This window comes from Protobothrops mucrosquamatus, unplaced genomic scaffold (assembly GCF_001527695.2).
Source record: "Protobothrops mucrosquamatus isolate PMUCROS unplaced genomic scaffold, P.Mucros_1.0 scaffold33, whole genome shotgun sequence".
NCBI classification, from domain to species: domain Eukaryota; kingdom Metazoa; phylum Chordata; class Lepidosauria; order Squamata; family Viperidae; genus Protobothrops; species Protobothrops mucrosquamatus.
This window is the reverse complement of record NW_015386417.1, coordinates 1,876,422-1,900,939: the sequence shown is the minus strand read 5'-3', so window position 1 is coordinate 1,900,939 and position 24,518 is coordinate 1,876,422. Positions and strand designations below refer to the sequence as shown.

At 36.6% G+C, this 24,518-nt stretch overlaps 1 protein-coding gene across 1 annotated transcript; it reads left to right on the top strand.

Moving 5' to 3' along the window:
- Positions 1–3,158: 3,158 nt before the first annotated feature.
- Positions 3,159–23,397, top strand: TRDMT1 (tRNA aspartic acid methyltransferase 1). Its single transcript, XM_015811216.1, has 11 exons — positions 3,159–3,237; positions 8,182–8,291; positions 9,448–9,524; positions 10,157–10,228; positions 13,057–13,122; positions 13,879–13,948; positions 15,119–15,202; positions 16,591–16,934; positions 18,730–18,787; positions 20,486–20,615; positions 23,062–23,397. The coding sequence occupies exons 1-11, from the start codon at positions 3,171–3,173 to the stop codon at positions 23,172–23,174; spliced, it is 1,191 nt and encodes a 396-aa protein (XP_015666702.1). The 5' UTR covers positions 3,159–3,170; the 3' UTR covers positions 23,175–23,397.
- The last annotated feature ends 1,121 nt before the right edge of the window (positions 23,398–24,518 follow it).

Sequence of the window (24,518 nt, the reverse complement as noted above, 5' to 3'; positions counted from 1 at the left end):
GTGCAGAGATGGACAGGCTTACAATGGCTATGAAAGATAAGACAGAACTGGAATATTTCGAAATCTGGGACAAATTTTATCGCTGGTATGAATCAAGGAGAACCGCTCGGATCTTAAGCTAACGATAGGATTGAAACATACATATAATTGTACATATAATTGTATATATAATTGTATTGTGTAGAAGAATGAGGTTTATGTAGAGGTTAAGGATGATTATTAAGTTTTTGTATCACGAGATACAAATTGTTAGGAATATTTACTCTGGAATGCCACGTATGTCCATTTTTGTTTTAATTGTATTATAAATAAAAAACTTTTTATATATAAAAAAAAAGTTGGGTTCAGCTCTTGAACCCCGTATTTATCAATTTACCAATCTGATTAGTGTCTACTAATATTTTGTAACTACTAAGGACAATCTTGCCATTCATCTTATCCTTGTCTTTCCTTTCTTTTTCTAGCTTCAATCATGCTAACCATAATCAATTTTCCAGTCCATCAAATGCTTATATCATATGTCCAAAATATGTGAGTTTCTGCTTGCTAATTGCCTTAAGAAAGCAACTCTCATTATTTGGTCCCGGACTGATTGCTTGATTTTTGGTTAGTCCAATGTCCAGATTCATACTTCGACTGTATCTCTTGCTCATTCTCAATTTCAAGCTTTCATAATGATATATCAGTATTTGAAAATCCAATGGCTTACTATTTTAATCTTTGTTGTCATTGAAATGTCTTATCCTCCATGATTTTGTTGAAGTTTGCTATTGTCTTCCTCCATATATTTAATCTAATGTTTACTTCTCCATTCTACTATCCTTCTTTATCAGCGTTTGAACTCTTCTAAGTCTTCTTTAATTTTGAGTAATGAAGAGGTGTCATCCACACATTTCAAATTGTTAATATGTCAACCTTAACTATCATCCCACTCCATCCTGCTGTTGATATTTACTGTATAAATTAAACAGAGATGAGCACAATATGTATTCACTATGTTTCTCTGTGTTTTTTAGTTTTCTTAATTTAACTCATATCTGATACCAGTAAGTTATGATCTGTTCCACAGGTAGTCCTTGAATTATGGCCACAATTGGGACCAGAATTATCACTGCTAAATGATGCAGTTGTAAAGCGTGACATCATGTGATTATATTGTTTAGCAATAGCAATCCTGGCACTCCCCAGATCCCATCAGTCTTTATCCGAGGGCCCACCCCAATCCAAGCCACTTCAGGGCTTCATCCTTGCCTGCCCCAGGCCTTGGTAAGGTAAGGAACTACCATTTCTTATCTCCTCCATTTATTTCCTCTCCATCTCTGCCTTTTTGACCACCCTGTACTCTGTCTTGCAGTATGGCAAGCAGTTCCCCAAACCATATTGCTCTGGAGTTATTTGCCATGCTGTGATTCAGAGGCTTCTTGGCATACCACAAGAAGCCAACAAGAAGCCTCTTAGCCATTGAATGGTGCAAAGCTACAGTCACCCCAGGAAGCCCCAGCTGCCCTTGTAGCATGGGAAAAAGATGGAACCAACCCCAGGAAGCTCCACACACTCCAACCCAGTACCAGCCACCCTACATGCCTAAGTCCCTGCTGCATTTCCCTCTATCACCTTTGCTGTTTTCTTGTTCCTGCTGCCAACAAGATGTAGGTGCCATGGCAGGGTGAAGGGTTGCAACAATCCTGTGGTTTATATGTGAGCGACCTGCCAAGCCCTCAGATTTTGATGTGACTACAGGAGTACTGCAATGACTGTAACTTCAGGGACTGATCAAAAATCTCTAACTTCAAATGGTTGCTGAACAAATGTTCATAAATCAAGGATACACTTGTACTGTTGGAACTACTGCAAGCTTCCAGATTGACTGGGTTGTATTTCTCCATCTTCTATTTCTCATAATGTAATCAGTTTGATTCAATGTGTCCAGATTGGTTCAATGTATCCAGAAGGACAGAATCTATGATTATGAAACAGTTGTTGGTAATGAAGCATTATCTTCAGAAAATTCAGCCTATGGCTGGCATTATTTTATTCAATCCAAATCAATCTGTGGTTCCAGATTTCTCCAGTTTTTTTAACTTTTGCATTCCAATCAACTATAACTAGAGTACTATATAACTTAAATTTGTAATACTAATTATGAATCTGTCATTTATTTGTTATAATTGAGCATACATTGTACATTATATCTTTTTTGAGTATCACTTCAATTTCATTCATTATATATGTGTTTTTGCCCTGTATTATGGAATCATTTGAGTGAAACATGTCCCATTCTGGTTCATTTAATTCTTATATTCCCAAGATATCCCTTTTGCCCATTTCATGTCAACTTTGATAATTTCTTCACATAAGCAAGGTTTTTTTTTGTTTCTTGTTTCAATATCGGCATCATTAGTGACCTAATATGCTTGCAGTTTGGTTTGGTCATTTATTATATATAGTAATTTTATTTAAATTGTTGTTTATTGATCCAGATTGTGAGCCACCCATAATTATTTACTAAAAAGATTCCTTTCTTTAATAAATATAAATGTTGGAAATGTATTTCCTTTTGAAAAAAGAAAAACTTTCACTTGCTATTAATGACACTGAAAACAGGGCAGTTTCTTTTCTGCTTTCTTTCAGAAAGGGGCTGTAGGCAATTTACATGCACTCCAGTTAATGCTTGGAGCAGGCTGCTCTTTATCCCCTTTTCAGTTGTGCTTGTCCATTGCTCATCCATTTTTTCTTGGCACACTAAATACTACTGCTAAATCATAAAGGACCTGCTTCTGTTTAGTTTCCTAAAGGCAAACGCACTTTTCCATAATAAGATATTCTTTCAAAAAAAAAACCACACTTGAAAATTCTTAACTAAGAAGGCTCTTTTTCAGTTTTTCAGGCGTTGGATCCTAAGTGGTCCGAACGGAGAGCTTCCCCGACTGGTTGTGCTTTATTATACAAATGAAGGACGGAGTTAGGGAGGCAACGAATCCTAAAGGATGTAAACAAATGCGTCTGCCAACTTTTCAACTCAAGTCACCAACTCAGTCGCTCACGCCGGGCGAGATAAAGGTCTCCTAGAGAGACCAAATAGGAACGAAAAAGCAGCGGAACAAAAGATAGCTTATAGCGCGCGGCCGACCGGATGCAGTTCAGAGTTGCTTCTGCTGAAAGTGAGGATCATGGAGCCGCGGCTGCGAGTTTTGGAGTTATATAGTGGGGTTGGAGGGATGCACTATGCGTTGAAGGGTAGGTTTATCCTCCGATCCAGATTTGCACAGGTATTCGGGTTTGGCGTCCTAAGCATGCTCTTCATGACTTGGCTTCTTGGTGGGGAAGGACACCTGCAGTGACTGTTAAGAACCAGGGCATTGCGGAAATGTATCTTATGCTTAAGTCAAAGAGCCATGGACGTTTAAATAATTAGTCATTCACGCATCGATTTTATTATCTGAAAAGATTATTGTTTGCTTTGTCTGCACATTTCTGACCTTTTGAGTTTCTGTCTTTTCAAGTATTGATTTCTGGCAACTGCCTGAACAGGTCCCTGCAGTTTTCTTGATAGAATTTAGAAGTGGGTTGCTATTGCCCTCTGATTTACATGGAGGAACAGCCTGAGCAAACTGAACATCCTAAAGGACTCCAAAGTGGCTCACTGCAGGACCACTCCTCTCATCTGGCTAAAGCTTGCTGTCTGGGGAATTCTGGAAGTTGAAAGCTATTCCTCTTAAAATTACTGAGACTAAGAAAAGATGTTCTGGTCTCCCTGGCCATCCCTTGTTTTGGCTGGTAGAGAGTGTCACTTGACAGCTAAAATTTTCTTTTAGGCTTCAAAAAGGAATCTGAAGAATGCAAACAGGATGTCAAATAATTGGAGTGAATAAATCAACAATCACCGTCACATTTCAGTGGGATCCCTGCTTTATCTCTTGGACAGCTTGCTGCTGTCCTCAGCTGACCTGGGGGAAAGTTCTTTTTAAAAAGCTTGGAAATAAGGGTAGTCCCCCTTATGAGAAGTGGTGAGGGACCTATGTTTACAGTGAGTATAGAGGGAGCAATAAGAATGAAGGTAGGGTAGAGATGCTCATGGTTAGAGGCAATGAGGCATCTGCCCAGGAATTGTGGAGACAGCATAGAAGAGGAAACGTTCTCTTCCTTATCCCACGAAAGTAACAAGAACAGCAATTAGAAACTCCAGTCCTGTGTGTAAGGATGGTTACTTGCATAGCTTTATTTCATGATGTGACATCTGTTGGGATGGCAGCTTTAGAATGGGAGGAAATCCTATAGCCAAAAGGATTGGCAAACTCTCTTTCCTGAGAGTTTAGTCTGCAAAACTCTCAGGAAGAAAAACCCCACCTTGATATTTTTACTCTGCTCTGCTCTGCTCTGCTCTGCTCTACTCTAGACTTCCCAGCCTGGTAGCTCGCAAAACTCTCAGGCCTACAATTCTTTTAAAATTTTCACCTATTTTAAAAAGATCCATGATGGTATCTGAATGCCCTTTTGCTATTAAGCGTTGATAATGTAGCCCTATTTGTTACAAAACTAAGTGATTGCTGCAATGTTTAATACACCAAAAGCGTACTGGCATTTTCTTTATACTTATTTTGATAAAATTTATAGATTGAACTGGGTCCATTAATTTGCATGTTGAGAAATTATGTAATCTCTAATCACTAATTTTTCATCTTTTGTGTTTGGTGTGGTTGTATAAAAAAAAAAGAACTCAAATATTTATATTTTTATTCTGAGAAAAAAGTCTGTTAAAAAGTATGGGTTGATACAAAGATTTTAAACTAATTACTTTAAACCACTTTCCATATATTTAATAGAATACAAGCTGCACTAAAGAAATATGCAGATATATTATTAAAATATAAAGATTAAATTACTCTGGACAGATCAATACCATTAATATAGATTAGTTCCTTCTCTCTCTCTTTCTCCCTCTCCCCCTCCCTCCCCCCTCTCACTCATTACACACACACACACACACATTGGACTTTAGCTCAATTCATCAAAAGGTTATAAATTGCAAATAACAGAATATTATATGATAAAATAATTAACTGGGTTATAACCAAAAGCAAACATGGGTTTGTCAAAAACAGATCATGCCAGTCAAATTGTATTGCATTTTTTCACAAGGTGACAAAATTAGTGGACCAGATGAATGCTGTGGATATAATTTACTTGGACTTCAGTAAGGCATTTGTTAAATAGACCACAACCTACTACTTAATAAGATAGAAAAATGTGGGTTAGACAGCATCACCACCAGATGGATTTGTAACTGGCTGACCAGCCGTACTCAGCCTGTGGTCCTCAATGGAACTGCGTTTACATGGAGGGAAGTGTGTAGTAGGGTGCCCCAGGGCTTGGTCCTGGGCCCAGTGCTCTTCAACATCTTCATCAATGATTTGGACGAGGTGATAGATGGGAACTCATAAAATTTGCAGATGACACCAATCTGGCAGGAATGGCCAATACTCCAGAAGATATGCTTAAGATACAGAAGGATCTTGAACATTGGGCACTATCTAACAAAATGAAATGCAATGGTGAAAAAAGTAAGATTCTACATTTAGGCAAGAAAAACCAAATGCCCAGATACAGTATAGATGGTACCTTGCTCAATAGTAGTAACTGTGAGAGGGATCTTGAAGTCCTAATGGGCAATCACTTAAATATGAGCCAGTAGTGTGCTGCAGCTGCCAAAAAAGCAAACACATTTTAGGCTAACACGGTTAGAATCAAGATCACATGAAGTATTAATACCACTTTATAACACCTTGATGAGGCCACGCTTGAATACTGCATCCAGTTTTGGTCACCACGATGTAAAAAAGATGTTGAGACTCTAGAAAGAATACAGAGAAGAGCAACAAAGATGATTAGGGGACTGGAAGCTAAAACATACAAAGAAGGGTTGCTGGAATTGGGTATGTCTAATTTAACGAAGAGAAGGATGAGGGGGGACATGATAGCAGGGTGTTCCAATATCTCAGGGGTTGCCACAAAGAAGAGGGAATCAAGCTATTCTCCAAAGCACCTGAAAACAGGACAAGAAGCAACGGATGGAAACTAATCAAATATCTAAAGGGGCATCGATGAAGGGGATGCTGTTTGCTATGCTTCCTCCCTCTCTTGATGGTACCTGCTGATGATGCAGGCATAGGATAGGCTGAAATATGGTATCATCCACTATGCTGAAGGGCTGGTAGGCCTTCATCTATGTCATACCTTGCATCAATTCTGATGATCCTTTGGGCCACCCTGCAACTTGCATCTGATACTGGGTTACATTCTGCTTAGGAATAGGTGTCTTATTGCTATTAGAGGCACAAATGACTAGCATTGGAAAGGAGAATGTTGCTAAAGCAGGTGCTTAATCCCCAAAACAACAGCAAGTCCCCCCCCCCCGTAGGAGACTGCAAGGCTGAAGGACAGTCACATTTAACTTCCTTTGGGTCCAAGGCTCGAGGGAAATCTGAAGTTTCCTCTGGACCACCCATCTTCTGTGGGCTCAGATTCAAAGGGATGGCTTCTTGTCTGACATATTTATTTATTATTGTGGTTTTTAGTATCGCCTGTTCACCGCCCTGAGTCCCGTAAGGGAGATAGGGCGGTATATAAATTTAATAAATAAATAAATAAATAAAATTCACTTCCTGGGCTGCTGACAGGGAGACTATCTGACCATGATCCTCTGAACCGTGACAAGAACTCCTCAGCCAAATGACACCAAGGTATCCCTTTTGTCACTTGATCAGTAGCCCTTGTCTTGATCTTCTTTCTGACCACTTCTTCCAATTCGTGCACAGGGGGAATACACTACATGTGGCTAGCTAAGCTGTTGGGCTGGCATCTGAAAAGCTGATAACAAAACAAAAGGACTGTATGTAACAAATAAGCAGGTATATATCTAACGAGAATTAGTTTGGTGTAGTGGCTGGAAATTTGAATGTCCTTAGGTCAATCACTTTCTCTCAGTCCTTGGAAGGAGGAATGGCAAACCACTTCTGAAAACGTTTGCCAAGAATGATCAAAGGACATATCCAAGTAGTCTTCAAGAATCAGACATAACTGAAAAAAAGGAGTAATAGTTTGTCCACAGGCATGCAGGCCTGACTCTAAGTCACGGGTGTCAAACTCGATTGTGTCATGTGACATACCGTGATGTATTGTGACATTTTTTTTGCATTTGTGGAGCAGGGCTGGGTGTGGCCTGCACGGGACGCATCCGACCCACGGGCCACCAGTTTGACACGTCTGCTCTAAGTGAAGAAAATTGTCATTTTATATTCTATTTATTTATTTTATTTATTTATTTATTATTTTAATTTGTATACCGCCCTTCTCCCATAGGACTCAGGGCGGTTCACAGCATATTAAAAACAAATAGTAAACACAAAATACAAAAAATTACAAAATACAAAAATACAGAAAATAAACCCCGATAAAAGCCGAATTAAAACCAAATATTACAAGCTGTGTTTCGAATTAAATACTTNGCGCGGCGGAAAGTAAGGAGATCCGGAATCATCCGGATCTCGGGGGGTAGTTCATTCCAGAGGGTGGGGGCACCCACAGAGTAGGCCCTCCCCCTGGGGGTCGCCAGCCTACATTGCTTGGCCGACGGCACCCTGAGGAGGCCCGCTCTGTGGGAGCGTACCGGTCTATGGGAGGGAATCTGTGGCAGAAGGCGGTCTAAAGGAATTGTATTGAAAAATAAAGGGAAATGTGAATGTGTTTCTCTCTTTCCCTCTTGATCATCCATTATACTGCTTTAAAATTAAGGCTAAAACACAAAGGCCCAAAGAAGCATTCTGGAATTGAAGCAGGATGATGAGTTTGGAACCAGTTGATAAACAGAAACAAATTCCATGGAAACCCAGTGGTTTCAAAAGAATAAGGGCTGTCAGTAGAAATTAAACTTCAACCTGCAATTGCTTTCATGACCTTGAAAACCTTGATGCTCAAGTGCTTGGGCAGTTGATGGAGAATGAAAAGAGATTGGTTAAAGTTTTCAGTAGTTGCAAAATAAATAAGGTGTGACTGTTTCCTTTTCTAGAATAGCTTTGCTGAGATATAAATTACCCAGTTGCACCTGAGAAATAAACTTGTTTGTTTAAATCACTGCTCTACATCTGATGCCTTTTATTCTGTTTGTCCCTCCTTGAATTGTAGCAAGTGGAATACCTGCAGAAGTCGTGGCAGCTGTTGATGTGAATACAGTGGCCAATGAAGTTTATGCACACAATTTTTCTACCACACCACTATGGCCAAAAACAATTGAGGTAAGTGAAGCAATTGTTTGGAATCCTTATACATTTATCTGTTTACATTTTGGTTAAACCTCACTGTCTGCTACTATGCTAAATAAGAAAGTAATTTCTTTTCCCCAAAAAAATCTTATTTTATTTCTCTGGCTTTGTAAATGAGGGTGAAGAAAACTCACACTACTGTCCCAGTTAAAACAAATGTCTGGTTTCACAGAGCAGGCTGTGCTAAAATATGATTTGCTTGTTGATGGCTTAACACAGGTTCTCACACTCTGGGTTGCAACTCCCTGGGGCATCAGGAGCAATTTAGTAGGGGTGGGAGGGTCATATTTTTTCTGTAAACCTGATCATACTTCCAAAGTCAATGAGTTTGTTTTGGGTTTTTTCAGTTTTGAAACTACAGCATTTGAGAATGCCTGCCTTGTATAGTTTAAAGTTTCATAACTAAAAATAAGTAGCACATCATTTGTTTTACTTCATGGGGACAAATTCGTGGAACCTCCAAATTTGGCTTAATGTACTGAATAAAAACTAATTATGAATTATAGCCTAGCATGTTGCATGACCCTAGCCACTTTAGGTTCACTCCAGAAAGCCTGATTAAGCAAGCCAAAGCATATTGTAGGAGTTGATAATGCAACACATCTAAAAGGTTCACTCCACAGGCAGGAATGATTCATTCAGGCAAGCTGTTAAGACATTCAAAAACTACAGATAAGGATTTATTGAAAAAGGCCATATCAATGCATTTTGGCAACTATAGTGATTCAGGAGCAAGCCTGCCTATTGAAACAAGGTTCAGACTCATATATGTTTCTTTGCCCCTCTTTTCCTTGGTTCATCTTTTGAATGATTAATCAATCATTCATATTTTTATACCACTAAACTGAAAATATTAAATCATAAAATATTATAATAAAAGAATAGGCAACATGATAGGTAAAATAAGAATAATGAGCAAAAAAAGTCACTAAAGCAGTTTATGTAAGTACAAAAGGCCAAGAAATAAGGGGAAAGATAATGACTCAAATATAAGTTCTTAAAGTTTACCTTGCAGCTTGTTATAAGAAGGAGGTAAGAAAATATGTTGAAATAGTCCCATTTCCTTCTTTCTCTGCAAGGGTATTCTGCATATAATGGGAAATGTTTCAATTATTATTATTTTTTTTAGGGAATAACACTGAAAGAACTCAACAGCTTATATTTTGATATGATTTTGATGAGTCCTCCTTGTCAGCCCTTTACGAGGTATGTGTGGTTTCTTGGCAACATTATGGAAGTGGTTTGCCATTATTTTCTTTGGAGGTATTTTCTCAATTTTTCAACATAAACTGAGGCAAAGATGCTGGCCCAAACGCACCAAGCTGTTTCAGTGCCTGTCCTCTGGTCTCTCTTCTCCTAGTGTAGCTTAACAGCTGCGCTGAAATTGGCTTTCTTATTCTAGTTATGTTAAACTCACATATTGGTGTTCTGGTTAATGAAAAAATCTGCCAGCTAAAAGGCCAAAGCAAAATGACTATTTTGCAGTAAAAATGTTTTTATGTAACATATTTACATTTAATGGAACATCATGAAAGCCTTCATTTCCACACTGCATGGGTTTTCATTTCCACTCACTAGAGCCTTTTGTATTGATATATGAAAGAGCATTAGTGTTGCAGCCCTCAGGCTACTGAACCAGTTCTCATCTAACAATCATCACAGTTTGAGCTAAAGATTCTTAGCATATATACAACTAGACACACAAATTCTGATTCAGCTCAAATAGTTGATGTAAGAAAATACTATTTTTAGAATCAGAATTATAAATTCTTCCCATTTTGTGCTCAAAGTTAAACATACTGCCTTTTTAGTTTTTCTTCTTTAACCTTTCTCCACAGAATTGGTCGACAAGGTGATATTTCTGACCCTAGGAGCAAAAGTTTTCTCTATATTCTAGATATTCTTCCAAAGTAAGTATTCATAGTAACTGTTCTCCTCTAATATTACTGGATAAGATTCCTGATATCATTATGTCTAGATTTTAAAGACTATTTCACTTTCCACAATGAGTTGTAGATTTGTATAATTTTATGGATAAGGCAGATCATAGATTTTTATTGTTACAGAGTTGCCTAAGAAAACATGTTAAAAAGAATATAAAATTTGTATTTCTGATGAAATATTGAACATGAGAAATGATACAAACAATTATCATGTTTTAGGAACCACAGTTTTGTGGCGAGCCTATATAGGTGCAGCCATCGTCCCTTCCTCTCTTCTTTTTTGAAAATAGCATATGGCATATGAATTTGACCTGATTTGCCAATGCAGCATATGATTCCTATCTATCTGGTCTTTTTTAGTATCTATGAGCCATATTGGTACAGATTGGAAAGTGTTGTTTTCTATCATAGTCTATTGTATTTCCATTATAGACATTCAGTTTATTGTTACAATAAATTATCAAATATAGTATATTGGTAGTATAGTATATTGGTAGTATAGTATATTGGTAGTATAGTATATTGGTAGTATAGTATATTGGTAGTATAGTATATTGGTATACTACTGGTAGTATATTAGTATATTGGTAGTTAGATCTTGATATATAACATCATATATAATATGCTTGATAGCCAGCATGATATATACATGATATTGGATTGTCCTAGATTCTAGTTCAGTAATGGTGGACCTCTGATAATGTGGTCCACCATGTGCAATGTGATTTTGGGTGATGTGCCTAGATTCCAGACTAGAATGTGGTGTATTCCTGTATAACCTTTGGACTCTGGAAGTTGTTCTTGTGTGGCCTAAGGAGCCTCTGAAAATGTTGCAAAAACATCCTTGCATGTTTTTCAGAGCTTCCAAAGGCTGTGTGAGAGCATGAACTCTTGCCCAATTTCCAGAAGGACCAGAGGCCATGCGAGAGCACACCACATTCTCATGTGGCTTCTGCAGCCTCCAAAAAGTGGGAGAAGGTCTTGTGTGATTTTTGGGGACTGCAGAGAGTCTTGTGTGATTTTTGGAGATTCCAGACTTAAGAATATGGTGTGTTCTCACATGATCTCTGGAATTCTCTGCCCTCACACGTCCTTTAGAATTTCCAAAATGCACATGAGAATAGCTCTTTTTGGAGGCTACGAGGCTATGCAAAGGCTTTTTCCAAAGCCTTATGCAATCCAAAACTGCCTTGGATAGGGTTTTTTTTCCTGAGAGACAGACAAATTGAAAAATATTTTTTATTTATTTATTTGTTTGTTTGTTTGTTTATTGTGCCACCCATATCACTAGCCAAGTGACTTTGTTATGAATTGTTTCTCTTGTCTGTCTATCTGTCTGTCTGTCTCTCTTTCTCTCTCTCTTTGTGTATATGACACACTAGCAGAGTCAAGTTAGTCTTTTTCTGAATTTTTGACATGTTGAACCCAAAAACTTTGCCATACTGTGAATCTAGTCTGACCCAAAGTCACAGAGACTCATGAGTGACTTACAGACAGTCACTTTTGCCCACTGTGATCTATCTCTCAGAGTGTTTTATTAATCTCCACTATATTTCCATGCTTTGAAGAAAATAACTTCATTGAAAAAGGTTTTTTAATTTTAAAAATATCCAACATGGTCATATCTCTATTCTACAAATGAAATGACTATGTTAAAACACTTCATATGCTGCTTATTTAATTATATATTTCTTTTTCACAAACTCAGATATATGATTAAGGAAATGACAAAATAAACATTTTTTGTGTTTGTTTTTTGTGCTTGAAACAGTCTAATTAATTGTATTGTAGTTATCTGGAATTTTAAAAATGCATTTAATCTTTCTTGACCCTATGCCTCAGTGAAACAGCAGTTTTAGTCCTAAATTTTGAGACTCTTTAATTGGCCTTCTTCCTAGTGAGATAAAAGTTAAAACATTTCTGATTGATTTATTTAACCTGTTGCCAGATAATAATAATAATAATAATAATAATAATAATAATAATAATAATAATAATAATAATAATAATAATAATAATAATAATAATAATAATAATAATAATAATAATAATAATAATAATAAAGTTGGAAGGGACCTTGGAGATCATCAAATCCAACCCCCTGCTCAGGCAGGTAACCCTATACCATTTCGGACAAATGGCTGTCCAGTTTCTTCTTAAAAACTTCCAGTGTTGGAGCATTCACTGCTTCTGGAGGCAGGTTGTTCCACTGGTTAATTGTTCTAACTGTCAGGAAGTTTCTCCTTAGTTCTAGGTTGCTTCTCTCCTTGATTAGTTTCCATCCATTGCTTCTTGTCCTGCCGTTAGGCGCTTTGGAAAATAGCTTGACTCCCTCTTCTTTGTGGCAGCCCCTGAAATATTGGAACACTGCTATCATGTCCCCCCTCGTCCTTCTCTTCATTAAACTAGACATACCCAATTCCAGCAACCGTTCCTCATATGTTTTAGCCTCCAGTCCCCTGATCATCTTTGTTGCTCTTCTCTGTACTCTTTCTAGAGTCTCAACATCTTTTTTACATCGTGGTGACCAAAACTGGATGCAGTATTCCAAGTGTGGCCTTACCAAGGCATTGTAAAGTGGTATTAATACTTCATGTGATCTTGATTCTGTCCCTCTGTTATTGCAGCCCAGCACTGTGTTGGCTTTTTTGGCAGCTGCAGCACACTGCTGGCTTTCTGTTTTTAACTGAAATAATGAGATGCAATCTGGGGGTAAGATAAAAAGTAACTAAGCATGATTTTTTTGTTCCAATTGTTCATATTTATAACTAAAGTTTAAACAAATTGTTTTGCAGGCTTACAAGGCTGCCAAAATACTTACTTTTAGAAAATGTCAAAGGTTTTGAAACATCTTCTGCCAGGTATATTGGAATTAAACATTAATGCCAATTTTTTGTTGGCAAAAGAGTAAGGAACTAATAAAATTATACAATGGGTACTTTCAGATTGGAAAAAGTGTAATATTGCCAATACTTGGAACATGATGATTAACATATAATACCTTATTGTATTTAAAAAATAATAAAAAATCCTAATTCATATAATTGAAGTTGCAAGATTAAACTGTTTTAGATGAGATGTAGTGATAGTGTAGCTACTGTATATTTATATATTATATATTTATATATTAGAATTAATATTTCTATTGGAAAACTTGAGGGCATCCTAGCTTTTTATTTCAAGAAGGCAAGAGATCTTGTGTTTAAACTAAAACATTAACGTCTGCTTAGCAGTATCAGGAAAAGCTGCAGAGATTCCATCTGTTCCTTGCTCTCTTTTTTCTACAAGTATTGAAATACAGATGTTCTTTATTTCAGGTTAAATAGGATGGGCAACTAATTTTCATGAAGGTTGTACACCGCCCAGCCCAAGTAACTAAGCTGAATTCATACTTCATGGGGGTATTTTTTAGCTTAGTGCTGTCAGGATGTCAGTCATTGTAGTTCATTATTGTTTTATTAACTAAGATGACTGTCTCTTATTGTAAAGGTATTAATTAATTATAGTATCTGAATGCAATCAGTATAACAGTAGTGAAAAAAATAGTATTTAGATAACATTGGATATTCATTCATAACAGTGGAATTCATGGTTTTGTTTTATTTTCATACTGCCAGGGATGAACTTATACGAACACTAAAAAAGTGTGGATTTATATATCAAGAATTTCTGTTGTCCCCAACTTGTGTGAGTAATGTCATTGTTAAAATTGTTCAGTTCAAAAATTTTCTGTTGATTCACTTACTTTTGAGAGGTGCTGATTTTTACATATTGTTTCTCAGCCCCAAATTATTTCTACCAGAGTTTGTTCCTGGATTCACTGCATTATTATGTCATCAAAATGGAATTCTCATCTTTTCTCATAGAGATGTTGATGCAGAAACATTTCTTGGAGTAGAAAAGCAATAGAGACAAATTCTGAATTCTTCCTCATTGGCCATACTGGTCAGAGTTGAAATCTAAAATATAAGATCTGCAAATTATATATATGTGGTTATCATATTGGGACTCAGGACTCAGGATATTGGGACTCAGAAATATAATGATGGAAGGATTTGATGTTGTCCCTATTTCAACTAGAGTGGCAGATTGTTGTCAACAGATTAAGACAACATAATCCATTTTTGTTTATATAATGAAATGGCTGTTGTGTCTCAGACTAAAATACTTCTCTGCTTTGTGAGGAAGAAGGGAAAAGTATTTGTGTGTTAGAGAAAGAGAAATAGAAAGGAGGAGGGGAGGCAGGGTGGGCCAGGAGAAAAAGGATTCATCCAATTTGTGGTGAGAAAGAAAGGGATGATTGAGTTAAGGGAAATCAGAGAACCTTTAAAATAGTGGTCTTGTAAAGAGATTTGAACTTCATGCATATACATGAACCTGTCCTTTCAGATGCAAGGACTTATTCACCACATATTCCCAAGAAAACCAGGGAGGTTTTGCTCTCTCCTTCCTTTATTGTGATGCAGATTACTGCTTTTCTGTTGTGATTGGTAAAAATGCAGCCTTCTTCAGAGTCCATGGAAGGAGAGGGAAGCATTTATTTCTTCCCCTCCAGCCATCTTGTTCCTGAATGATGTTTTTCTTCACTGCTAACAGTCAAGTGGAGAAATGAACTAGGGATTTTCAAGCAGGAAAGAGGGCATTAAGGCCACAAGATTGCCTGTGTTGGGTTTTTTTCTGAATTTAATCTGAAATATATTTCACAAGTGTGGAAATAGTGATTAGTGTGATGGACTTCCACAGTGGATATTAAAGCCAGCTCTACCATTTTGTTATTGTAAGGCCTGAAATTTTGATAACACGACCATTGTGCTGATCACAGAAACTGTTGTGACTTACTGAGTTCTTTACTTACAGATTGGGATTCCAAATTCAAGACTGAGGTACTTTTTGATTGCAAGACTCCATTCAGAGCCCTTTTCTTTTCTAGCACCTGGAAAGGTGAGACTTACTTTTCATCATTAAACACAAAAGCTACTGGTTGCAATAATCTCAAACTTACAGTCATCTGTGAATGGAAATTTAAGAATGCTCCAGACATATTTTGTTGAATTATCCTAAGCTGTTTAAAGGAATGGAAGAACATTGCATCTTGAAGATGGCTAGTGTCATGCAGCATGCTGTAATATGGTACCTGTCAAATACAACCTATCAAAAAAGTATAGTCAAGTATGGTGCTTTTCAGTTATGTTAGAATGCAATTTCCAGAAGTCCCTGCTAGAAGAAATGATTAAAGAGAATAGCATGCAAACTTGAGGTTCACAACGGTTTGTTCCTGTTCATTTCTGTTATATTAAATTGCTGTTTAACTTGATATGAATGCATGTAGGAATCTCCTGTTAGAAGGCACTTGGAAGGATTTTTTTTTTTTTTTTTTGCAGAAAAGAACTTGAAACTGCTCTAATGGAGCAACCAAATTTAGTTGTTAAGGGCACATTGAAACATCATTCAAAATTACCCACAAACCCAATTTTGGACTTTTTACCACATGAATGAAGAATACCCATTCAGTACACTAATAATAATAATCAGAATAGAGATGAAAGGGACCTTAGAGGTCTTCTAGTCCAGCTCCCTGCTCAAACAGGAGACGACAAAAAGTTTCTCTATAATTACTGGGCCTTATTATTAGACTATAAATATTAGACTTCTACACTACTTGGTGAGTATCGTATGTAAATATTTTGAATGAAATTTGCACATCATTTGTGCATATGAACAACATTTAATTAAATACCTGAAAAACAAATAAGAAGCTAAGACAAATTCAAGGCTGGTTCATGTTGTCAGGGAACAAGGGTACCAATTTAAGATTTGTAAATAATTCACCAATTCAGGTGATTAACCAATATCACATTAGGCATCCTTTACCTGATGATCAGCTTCACTGTTAGAATCCATATACTGCTTGCCTAAAAAGGTGTTTGCTAATATACCTGGAAGATACTGGATGAGAAAAGTTGGTTTATAAAATAAAATTTAATTTCTTTGAACATGTTTGATAGCTGATAGTCTTAGAAAAGGATCTTACTCAATAACCTTATACATACTGACTGATTTAATATATGATACTGAAATGCATTTCATTTGTTATATGGAATAAAGTAGAGTTTGCTAAGTTCACACATTGCTCTAAGCAATCTGTTATGGCTTGCAACCACAGTGCTTGGTGCACAAAATACAGTAAATCCAAACCAAATGAAGTTTAGTTCCATGCACGAACCTGATCTGCATATGTTGTCATCTTTGCTAAAATAAAATTTGAAATTTCCTTTGAATGTTTGTGAATATAATACTTTCTAATTTGTTGCACATTTTTCTTCAAACAGATTTTGACTGATTTCCCAAGGCAAGAAACAGAGAATTCAAAGACATGTAAAAATGCTGCAGCTGTGGCTGAAGCTGGTTCTCAAGGACTTAGGAAAGACTTCAGTTCTTGTCTTGATGCTAATGGAAAGGGGGAGTTTCTGTATAAACTTGAAACAGAGACAGAATTGGAAAGAAAACAGCAATGGGACAACAATCTGTCTTTACAGATGCTCAAAAGTTTTCTCCAAGATGATAGAGAAGAGCTGAGTCAGTACTTCTTACCACTGAAGTCCTTGCTACGTTATGCTCTCCTATTAGATATTGTCAAACCCACTTGCAGAAGATCTACATGTTTCACAAAAGGGTAAGTTCATCTGAATGAACCTCTTAATTCATTTGGTGTAGTTTTCAGAATAAAAATGTTTTCTTCGCAACTTCTTTTTTTAAAACTTAGCCAATAAGCCAAAGCATAGTTCTCCTATATTAATTTATCCCAATCATTTAAAAAATATACCCAGAAGAAGATTCACAGATAAGATTGCCATATTTAATGATCTTTCCAAGAAATCATCTATGTCTCATAAAAGGAAAGCTGTGCTAGTAGCTATTGGCAAAGATATCTGTTGTTTCATTTCATTATAGTGTTTAGGACAATGAAGTAAGGGTGGGGAACTGAATCAGGAAAGGGTGGGAAACAAGAATTGGATTCTTTCCACTCGCGTTCTCCAGACGCCCAGAAGAAGACCAGATAGCATCATGGTAGAGGGAATCCCTTTCTGAATTACAATGTCTTGCTGCTCGCTTTGGCATATATTCATCCATGGGGAGTAGGAGGGAGCCACCTTCTAGTGGTCTGAATTATTGTATGTGGTTTAAAGATTGTTCAGCCTTGGAGATTTGCCAGTGAATTTTAAAAAGTGCTTTGCAGGGGATTGCAACTAATAAACAATTGAGCAAAAGAGATCTGCTTCATAACAGTGCTTGACCTTCAAGCAACTTTTCATTACTATGCCAAATACACAGGATGACTTTGGATCCATTCTTTTTTTTGAAGTAATATTATTTTTGTATTCCAAGTCAATCTTGTAATATAAAGTACACCTTGCCTGCAGTTTCTGTCCTCAGAAAGTGTGCAGTGCAGGGGAAAGGTGCAGGCTCTGTTATTTAGAGGTCCAACTCCTTTTTTTCTTTCTCTTTCGTTTAGCCTGTGATTGTATAAAACAGTAATTTAAACTCGCCTAGCTTTCTATGTCTCCTTTACTGGAATCAGTGTTTGTCTCTAGCTACAATTCATCTCTCTCTCCCATGCCAGCTTTTATTTTTTATAGGGGTATGTTTGGTTCTGTTTGCTTGATAACTGTTTCTCAGGTTCTGCTTGTCCTGTAATTAACAATAAATAACAGCCTGCAAGAAACTGCTGCATAAATGTGTTTATGCAAAAAAAACCACAGTGGCTCCAGAAAAGGGATACCATTATTTTTAGTGCTTCTGTCTCAAATATCACTGAGCCCAGCATTGTATACATTAGCACTGTGTACATCTGGAAAATGATTTGCAAGAAGTGTTTTGGCTTTGCAAGAGCACATCATGATTCTGCTGTTCATTAAAGCAGTCTTTATTTTTTTTTCATGCTTCGACAGCTTACAAAAATGTACCACTTCTTTAGGAGTCACAATAACCTTTGAGTCACTCTTTCAAAGAAAGCTTGGTGGTTTTAATGTTCAATACATTTGTAGCTTGGAAGGTACAAATCACTTCTTCCACATTATTTTCAAAGCAAGCACAAATGTGGGATGTATAATTGGAAAAGCTGTGGGCAGATTTATACAGTGAGTAATTTGTATGAATGCAGTTGAAAACAATGAATCCAATATGCATATGATGCACACATATCCCATTTGCACTTCATCAATATTAAACCATGTTGATGCAGAAAAAAAATATTGACAAGGGATTTGAGCCCTCTGTAATGGCCATATGTGTATAGCATTTGATTTTATTTATGACCAAACTGGTTGAACTTGCATTCCCTGGCTACTTTTATTAAATTTGTGTTCGGTTAGATGCTTTTATAAGCCATTTGCAAACACAACCTCTCTACTCATCAATGGTGCAAATCTCACAAGGGTTGTAATGTATAACTCTTAATTGATTTGAAGGTATGGACACTATGTAGAAGGAACTGGTTCGGTGTTACAGATGGCAGAAGAAATTCAGGTACAGTGGAACCCTTTATATATTCATGGTTTAATTTTATGATGCAGTTTTTCCTCTTTAGTTAATTAAAAAAAAAGATAGAAGTAAAGCTACCAGCAAGAAAATCATATTAAACCTAATACAGGTTACCTGAAGACATGCACTTAAACTTAGGTATGTTATTTGCTCTTTTAATTAATATATTTAATTATATATAATATTCTATGGAATAATTATAGGTGGTTCAAAATATTTCAAAATCATTCAGATTTGTGAAAAATGTATATAGATAGTCCTCAGATCATAATCACTCATTTAGCAACTGTTCAAACTTGTGATGGCACTAAACAAAGGGCTTTTATGACTCGGCTTCAAGGTTCTGGCTTGTCACATTCTTCCCCATAATCACATGATCTCTGCACTCATGATTGCAACGTTGAAGTGAGATCTGAGCAGAATGTTAATTCCCGTTAAAGAAGCTGCGCTAGCAACTTGGCCTGAAAAATCTTAATTGTAGCAGGAACACAGTATCCTCACTTTGAGCTTAAAATTAGGTCCTCAGCTAATAACCCACATAATCCTCACTTAATAATGGCAGCTGGGCCTGCTGGAATTGCTGTCAGTTAGCAATATAGTGCTTTACATCTGTTGTGTAGAAATGGCAGTTCTGGTCCCAATTGATATTATAATGTGAGGAATACCTATAAAACTAGTACTGATGTTGAGTGAGAAAGAAAAATTGGTTAATAGAAACTGATTGTACAAAGAAATTCGTATTTGCAAAGGGTTTTTTTCCAGTTTCTCAGATTTGTATAGGCAGTGATTTTGAAATATCATCATTATATTTTTAATCCACTTTTTTCTATACCACTCATCAGATTTTTCTGGAAATGTTTATTCCTATGATATCATCAATGTAAAATATATCTTTTAAAGTTAATAGTACAGATTCAATACGAAACTATCTACAAATGTAGTAGTTTTGTTGTTTTAAAAAAAATATTCAAATCAATACTATGAAAACAGAACCGATAAGGAAAACTGCACTTGCATATTAATGTGCATGAATCACTAAGATGATAAATAAAAGCCAACTATGCATTTAAGGAATAAATCTGCATTTATTAATAGAATTAAATAGAGCCATAAGTTAAAGATTGCAGTGAAAACCAAATCTACAATGAATAAAGTGTAAATCGAAAATGGACAACCTGCCCCTCTCCAAATGTCATGTGATTACATTTCCCAGCATCATTTATCAGTAATTTAGCATAAGAAGAAAGGCATTTTTACTTCTTCCTTCCCATATTAAGAAAAATGCAGATAGTCTTATTTTGTTGTTGCTTGTATTGGGCAGCTGGCTTTCAGGTCATTTGTCTTTGCTTTTGTCATACGCTAAAGTCATAGGGAACCAGATCAGAGGGGACCACAGATAAGTGAAATGGGCAAAGGACCACCAGGCCACAGGTCCTCAAGCTGTGTCTCTTGTGTGCATGCATCTTGATGTTATGGGTGGTGTTGGTCGCTTGAAGCTGCTTCCATCTGTCAAAAGCATCAGGTCCTGCAGATATCTCTGACTTAGACAGTGTTTCAGCTGAGCTCTGCTAGGATTATGGAGCCTTGCAAATCATGTTGATGGATGACGAAATAGTGGATGAAAATAAGAATGTTATACTTTAGTCATACATCATGAACGATTTCCCAAACCCTTTTCTACAGCTTGAATCCGTATTTAAATCTTTTGATGATTTGTCTGAAGATGAAAAGCTTAAGAATCTATCAATGCTTCAACTGCGGTATTTTACTCCAAGAGAAATAGCAAATCTGCATGGATTTCCCCCTAAATTTGGTATGTGTTTAGTATTTCTTTAATACAAACATAAGTAATATTTAGAAATGTGTACACACCAGAAGCTCAAATGAAAATGCTTACTACATACTCATGTCTAAATTAATCTGCATATAAACCTACCTGTGAAATTGCAACCAGAATTCCAAGAAAAATAGGCCACTACAAATAAGCTGAACTGCAAAATTGTAACCAAGCAGAGAAATATTTTTTCTTTCCTTTCATTCACAAACTTGTTTTTCACATACCTTACATTCTCTTGCAGTAGCAGAATTGTTTGTTTCTTCCATGCTACTAACAATTTTTAGCTTGAAAGATGCAATATATGACAATCATTGGCAATTTCTAGGCATTGCAATTTACTACCTACTGGAAATGTGTACAGAAAAAGTGAAAAACTGTAAACTTTTATGTCATCATTTAAAACTCATGATTTTTTTTTATAAATCCAAGTTCTGCTCTGTGGAAAACTGAACCCAATTTTGGGAGTATTCTGGAATCAAAATTTTGGCCTATAGGCAAGTATACTGCATATGGTAGGTTATATATTCTTCAGCAGGCAAAACACTTCTTGAGTTTATTCTAAGTTGTTTGTCCTCATGAATTTTGAATATAATACATTTCTTCTATGGGACCAAAGATTTTAAATTCTGTATTTGTAGTACATTATAAAATGCACATAGTGGTCCACATGCTCTCTATGTTTTGGTTGTTTTTATATGGGAAAGAAGCATACAGAGGAGAGGAAGTTATATACTCTTCTAATTGTCTTATTTTCATTAATAAAATCAGTCTTCTAAGGCTGCTGAAATAACATTGTTATGTTCAATTACGATGTCTGTGCATCTGTGACTAGCTTTCAGAAAGATGACATCAGATTATTCAGAAAATGCTTCTACTGCTAATGTTTTTTTCCCCAAGGCTAGCTTAGCTTTCTTCAACCTGGTGCACTTAAAATATGCCTGGCTGCATGCATGCAGAGCATTATACAGATAATGGTCAGATACATCAGGAAGGCATTAAATTGGATAATGGCTGGGTCAGAATAGAAAAGAAGAGAGATGTTGACATACAGCCTTGAGACAGATTTTTCCCTTTTCCAAGTGACAGATTTTGTAGAGCATACCATTTAGTACTGAGGTCATGCTGGAATCCAATTTCTCCACAGTTCAGTGGACATGAATGTAACCAGGAGGAAAAACACTTTAAATGAGGGGGAAAAAATCTTTGCTAAATAGTAGTGAAAAGCAAGAAAGACAAGATGTTCCCTAAAATAGCAAAGTTCTTAAAAGAACCACACTTTACCATGCCAAAGAATAACGCTGAATGCTTAGTGGATTAAATATCATGAAATAATCATGCTTGGTCGGAGTAATCCATATTTCATGGTTCAGATACTATTTGTGTTGGCAGTTAAATACCAGGAATTATTTAAAAAAGAACAAAACCAAACCTCAGGCAATTATTTCAGTTGAAGGATTCTTCCACATTTCTGATAATGTTATAAGTTATAGAGAATGTTTGCAAGTTCTGTATCTGTCTGAAAAGCTCAAGATATTCCCAACTCAAGCTTAGTGCCTGGTGTCTATATAAAAACAACAATGCCGTTTTCTTGGCAACAGTACAGGAGGTTGTCTTTGCTTTCTTCTGTAATAGTATGTTTGGATTTGTTGGTTGGTTGGTTTTCCAATCTAGTCTATAATCCAGGTGGTCTCCCACTGAGCATTAAGCAGACTAGCTCTTCTTAGTTTCCAAGCCAAGGTTTTGTGGCTTTCTGCTAAGACAGCATATGTCCACTCAGAGGTAATTTATATTGAGTTCAGTTATCTTGCTATCAAGTCAAAGAGGACTGCAGTTCTGTACTCATTGGCCTTAGAACAGTGGTTCTCAACCTGTGGGTCGGGACCCCATTTGGGGTCGATCGACCATTTCACGGGGGTCCCCAAGCAAGGCTGTCTGCCATTTTTTTGTCCGCCATTTTTTCCCCCTTTTCCGGCGTGTGCCTTACCTCCCTTGGGCTGGGCCAGCTGGTGGTCGGCCTGCTCCGTCTCTGCCGCTTGCCAGCTACGCCTCGGCCGGTGCAGGGGGCGGAACCACGCATGCGCGGCGCTCCCGGGCAGGGAAAGTCCTCAACTTACGACCGGTTGGGTAGTCCTCGACTTACGACCGGTTTAGTTCTCGACTTACGACTGGTTTAGTCCTCGACTTATGACCGGTTTAGTCCTCGACTTACGACCGGTTGGGGTCGCGGCATTAAAAAGGTTGAGAACCACTGCCTTAGAATATAAGTCATTGAAGTTAACTGTCTATTTATGACTAAGCCTTTATAGGATTTCAGTGTCAAAATAATAGCAATAACCATTTTACCTTTGGAATTAAGATATTTCATATGGCTGAAAAAATAAGTTTTCTCTTTTTTAAAAAATAATAATAATTTTTGTTTTAGATTTTCCTGAAAACATTACCATAAAACAGTCTTACCGTCTACTTGGAAACAGTCTCAGCGTGTTTGTGGTTGCTAAATTAATTTCATTTCTCGTTGAACCTATCAGTAAGTGATTAATTGTTCAAGTGAACTTTCTGGAAACAATATACTACATCAGAATATGGATTTCTTCCTTGGAAGAGGATTGAATCTTATTACCGTGGTATATTTGTACGGAAGCTCATCTTTGTTTATAAAATAAATAATTGTCAAATGTATGTCTGTTTTACTATTTGTGGAAATAGAGGGTCTTACTGAAAGTCTTTTGTTAGTATTTTAATTTATGAATATTGGATCCTGAATTTATGAAAAAATAGGAATTGTTTAGTTAATATAAGTCATTTTAAATACTCTTAAACCCAAGCTCAGTGGTGGAATATAAATGTTTTTAAATAAAAAAATTTAAAGGCAAATATTAAATTGCTTTTAATGTCTTGAAAAACAACTCTTTTATTCTTAATATACTTTATCACTGTTTCTTCCAAAGAAATTCTAGAATTGTAGTTTCATAATTTATTGTTAGAAACGTCTACTTTATGTTGAATCCAAACTGCAATTTTCAAATTTCCTTAAGGAAAAGATTGATAAAGATGCAACTCAACTTAATTTTTTTGAAGTAAATCTATATATCATAGAATGTCTGCATATCTAATTCCCTAAGTTCAATTAATAGCATCTGTAATTATAAAAATAAAAGAGCAGGCTTTTCAATCTCAGAATTTATATTTAAAGTAAAGGACAAACATTCTGACCTCAACACAGATTTACTAGTAGATCCATTGTTTCATTACTACCAATGTATGTGCCTCTTATGGAATTCAGAATAATGACAACTACAAAAACAACATTTTGGTTAAAAAAAAACCCTGAATTGACACAGTTGTTAGTGAAAAAATAAAGAATTTTATGCTGGAGATTTAAAAATAATTGATAATTATAAAGCATGATTAGATATAGTAGGAAATAACCATTTGTTTAGGTGCAAAGTCATCAAAGAAACTGAATCTAGCTTTCTACATTCTTATAACCCTTATTTGGTACTATGGGAGTATTCAAGAGGTCTGGTTTCTGAATAGTTATAATGTAAATGCTTTTCAGACAAGGGAGAAAGGTTCATAGAGGACATTAGTGCTATAATAGCACTTGGAATTCTGTTGATAGGACTGTGAGCATATAGCAGTGATGGCGAACCTTTTAGAGACCGAGTGCCCCAAAACTGGCTCCGCCCCCACTCCATCCCCCTGCTCCACCCCTGCTCTGCTCCCCCATCCCCCGCCCTGCCTGCCCACAGGACCACTCACCGCCTCCAGGGTCTGCTGCAGATCGCCCAGGCAACCCAGCAACGCTATGGTGGTCACACCCTCTGCCGGCACCCTGCAGGATGGGATGTGAGGGCAGTCTTGTCTACGCTGCCTGGC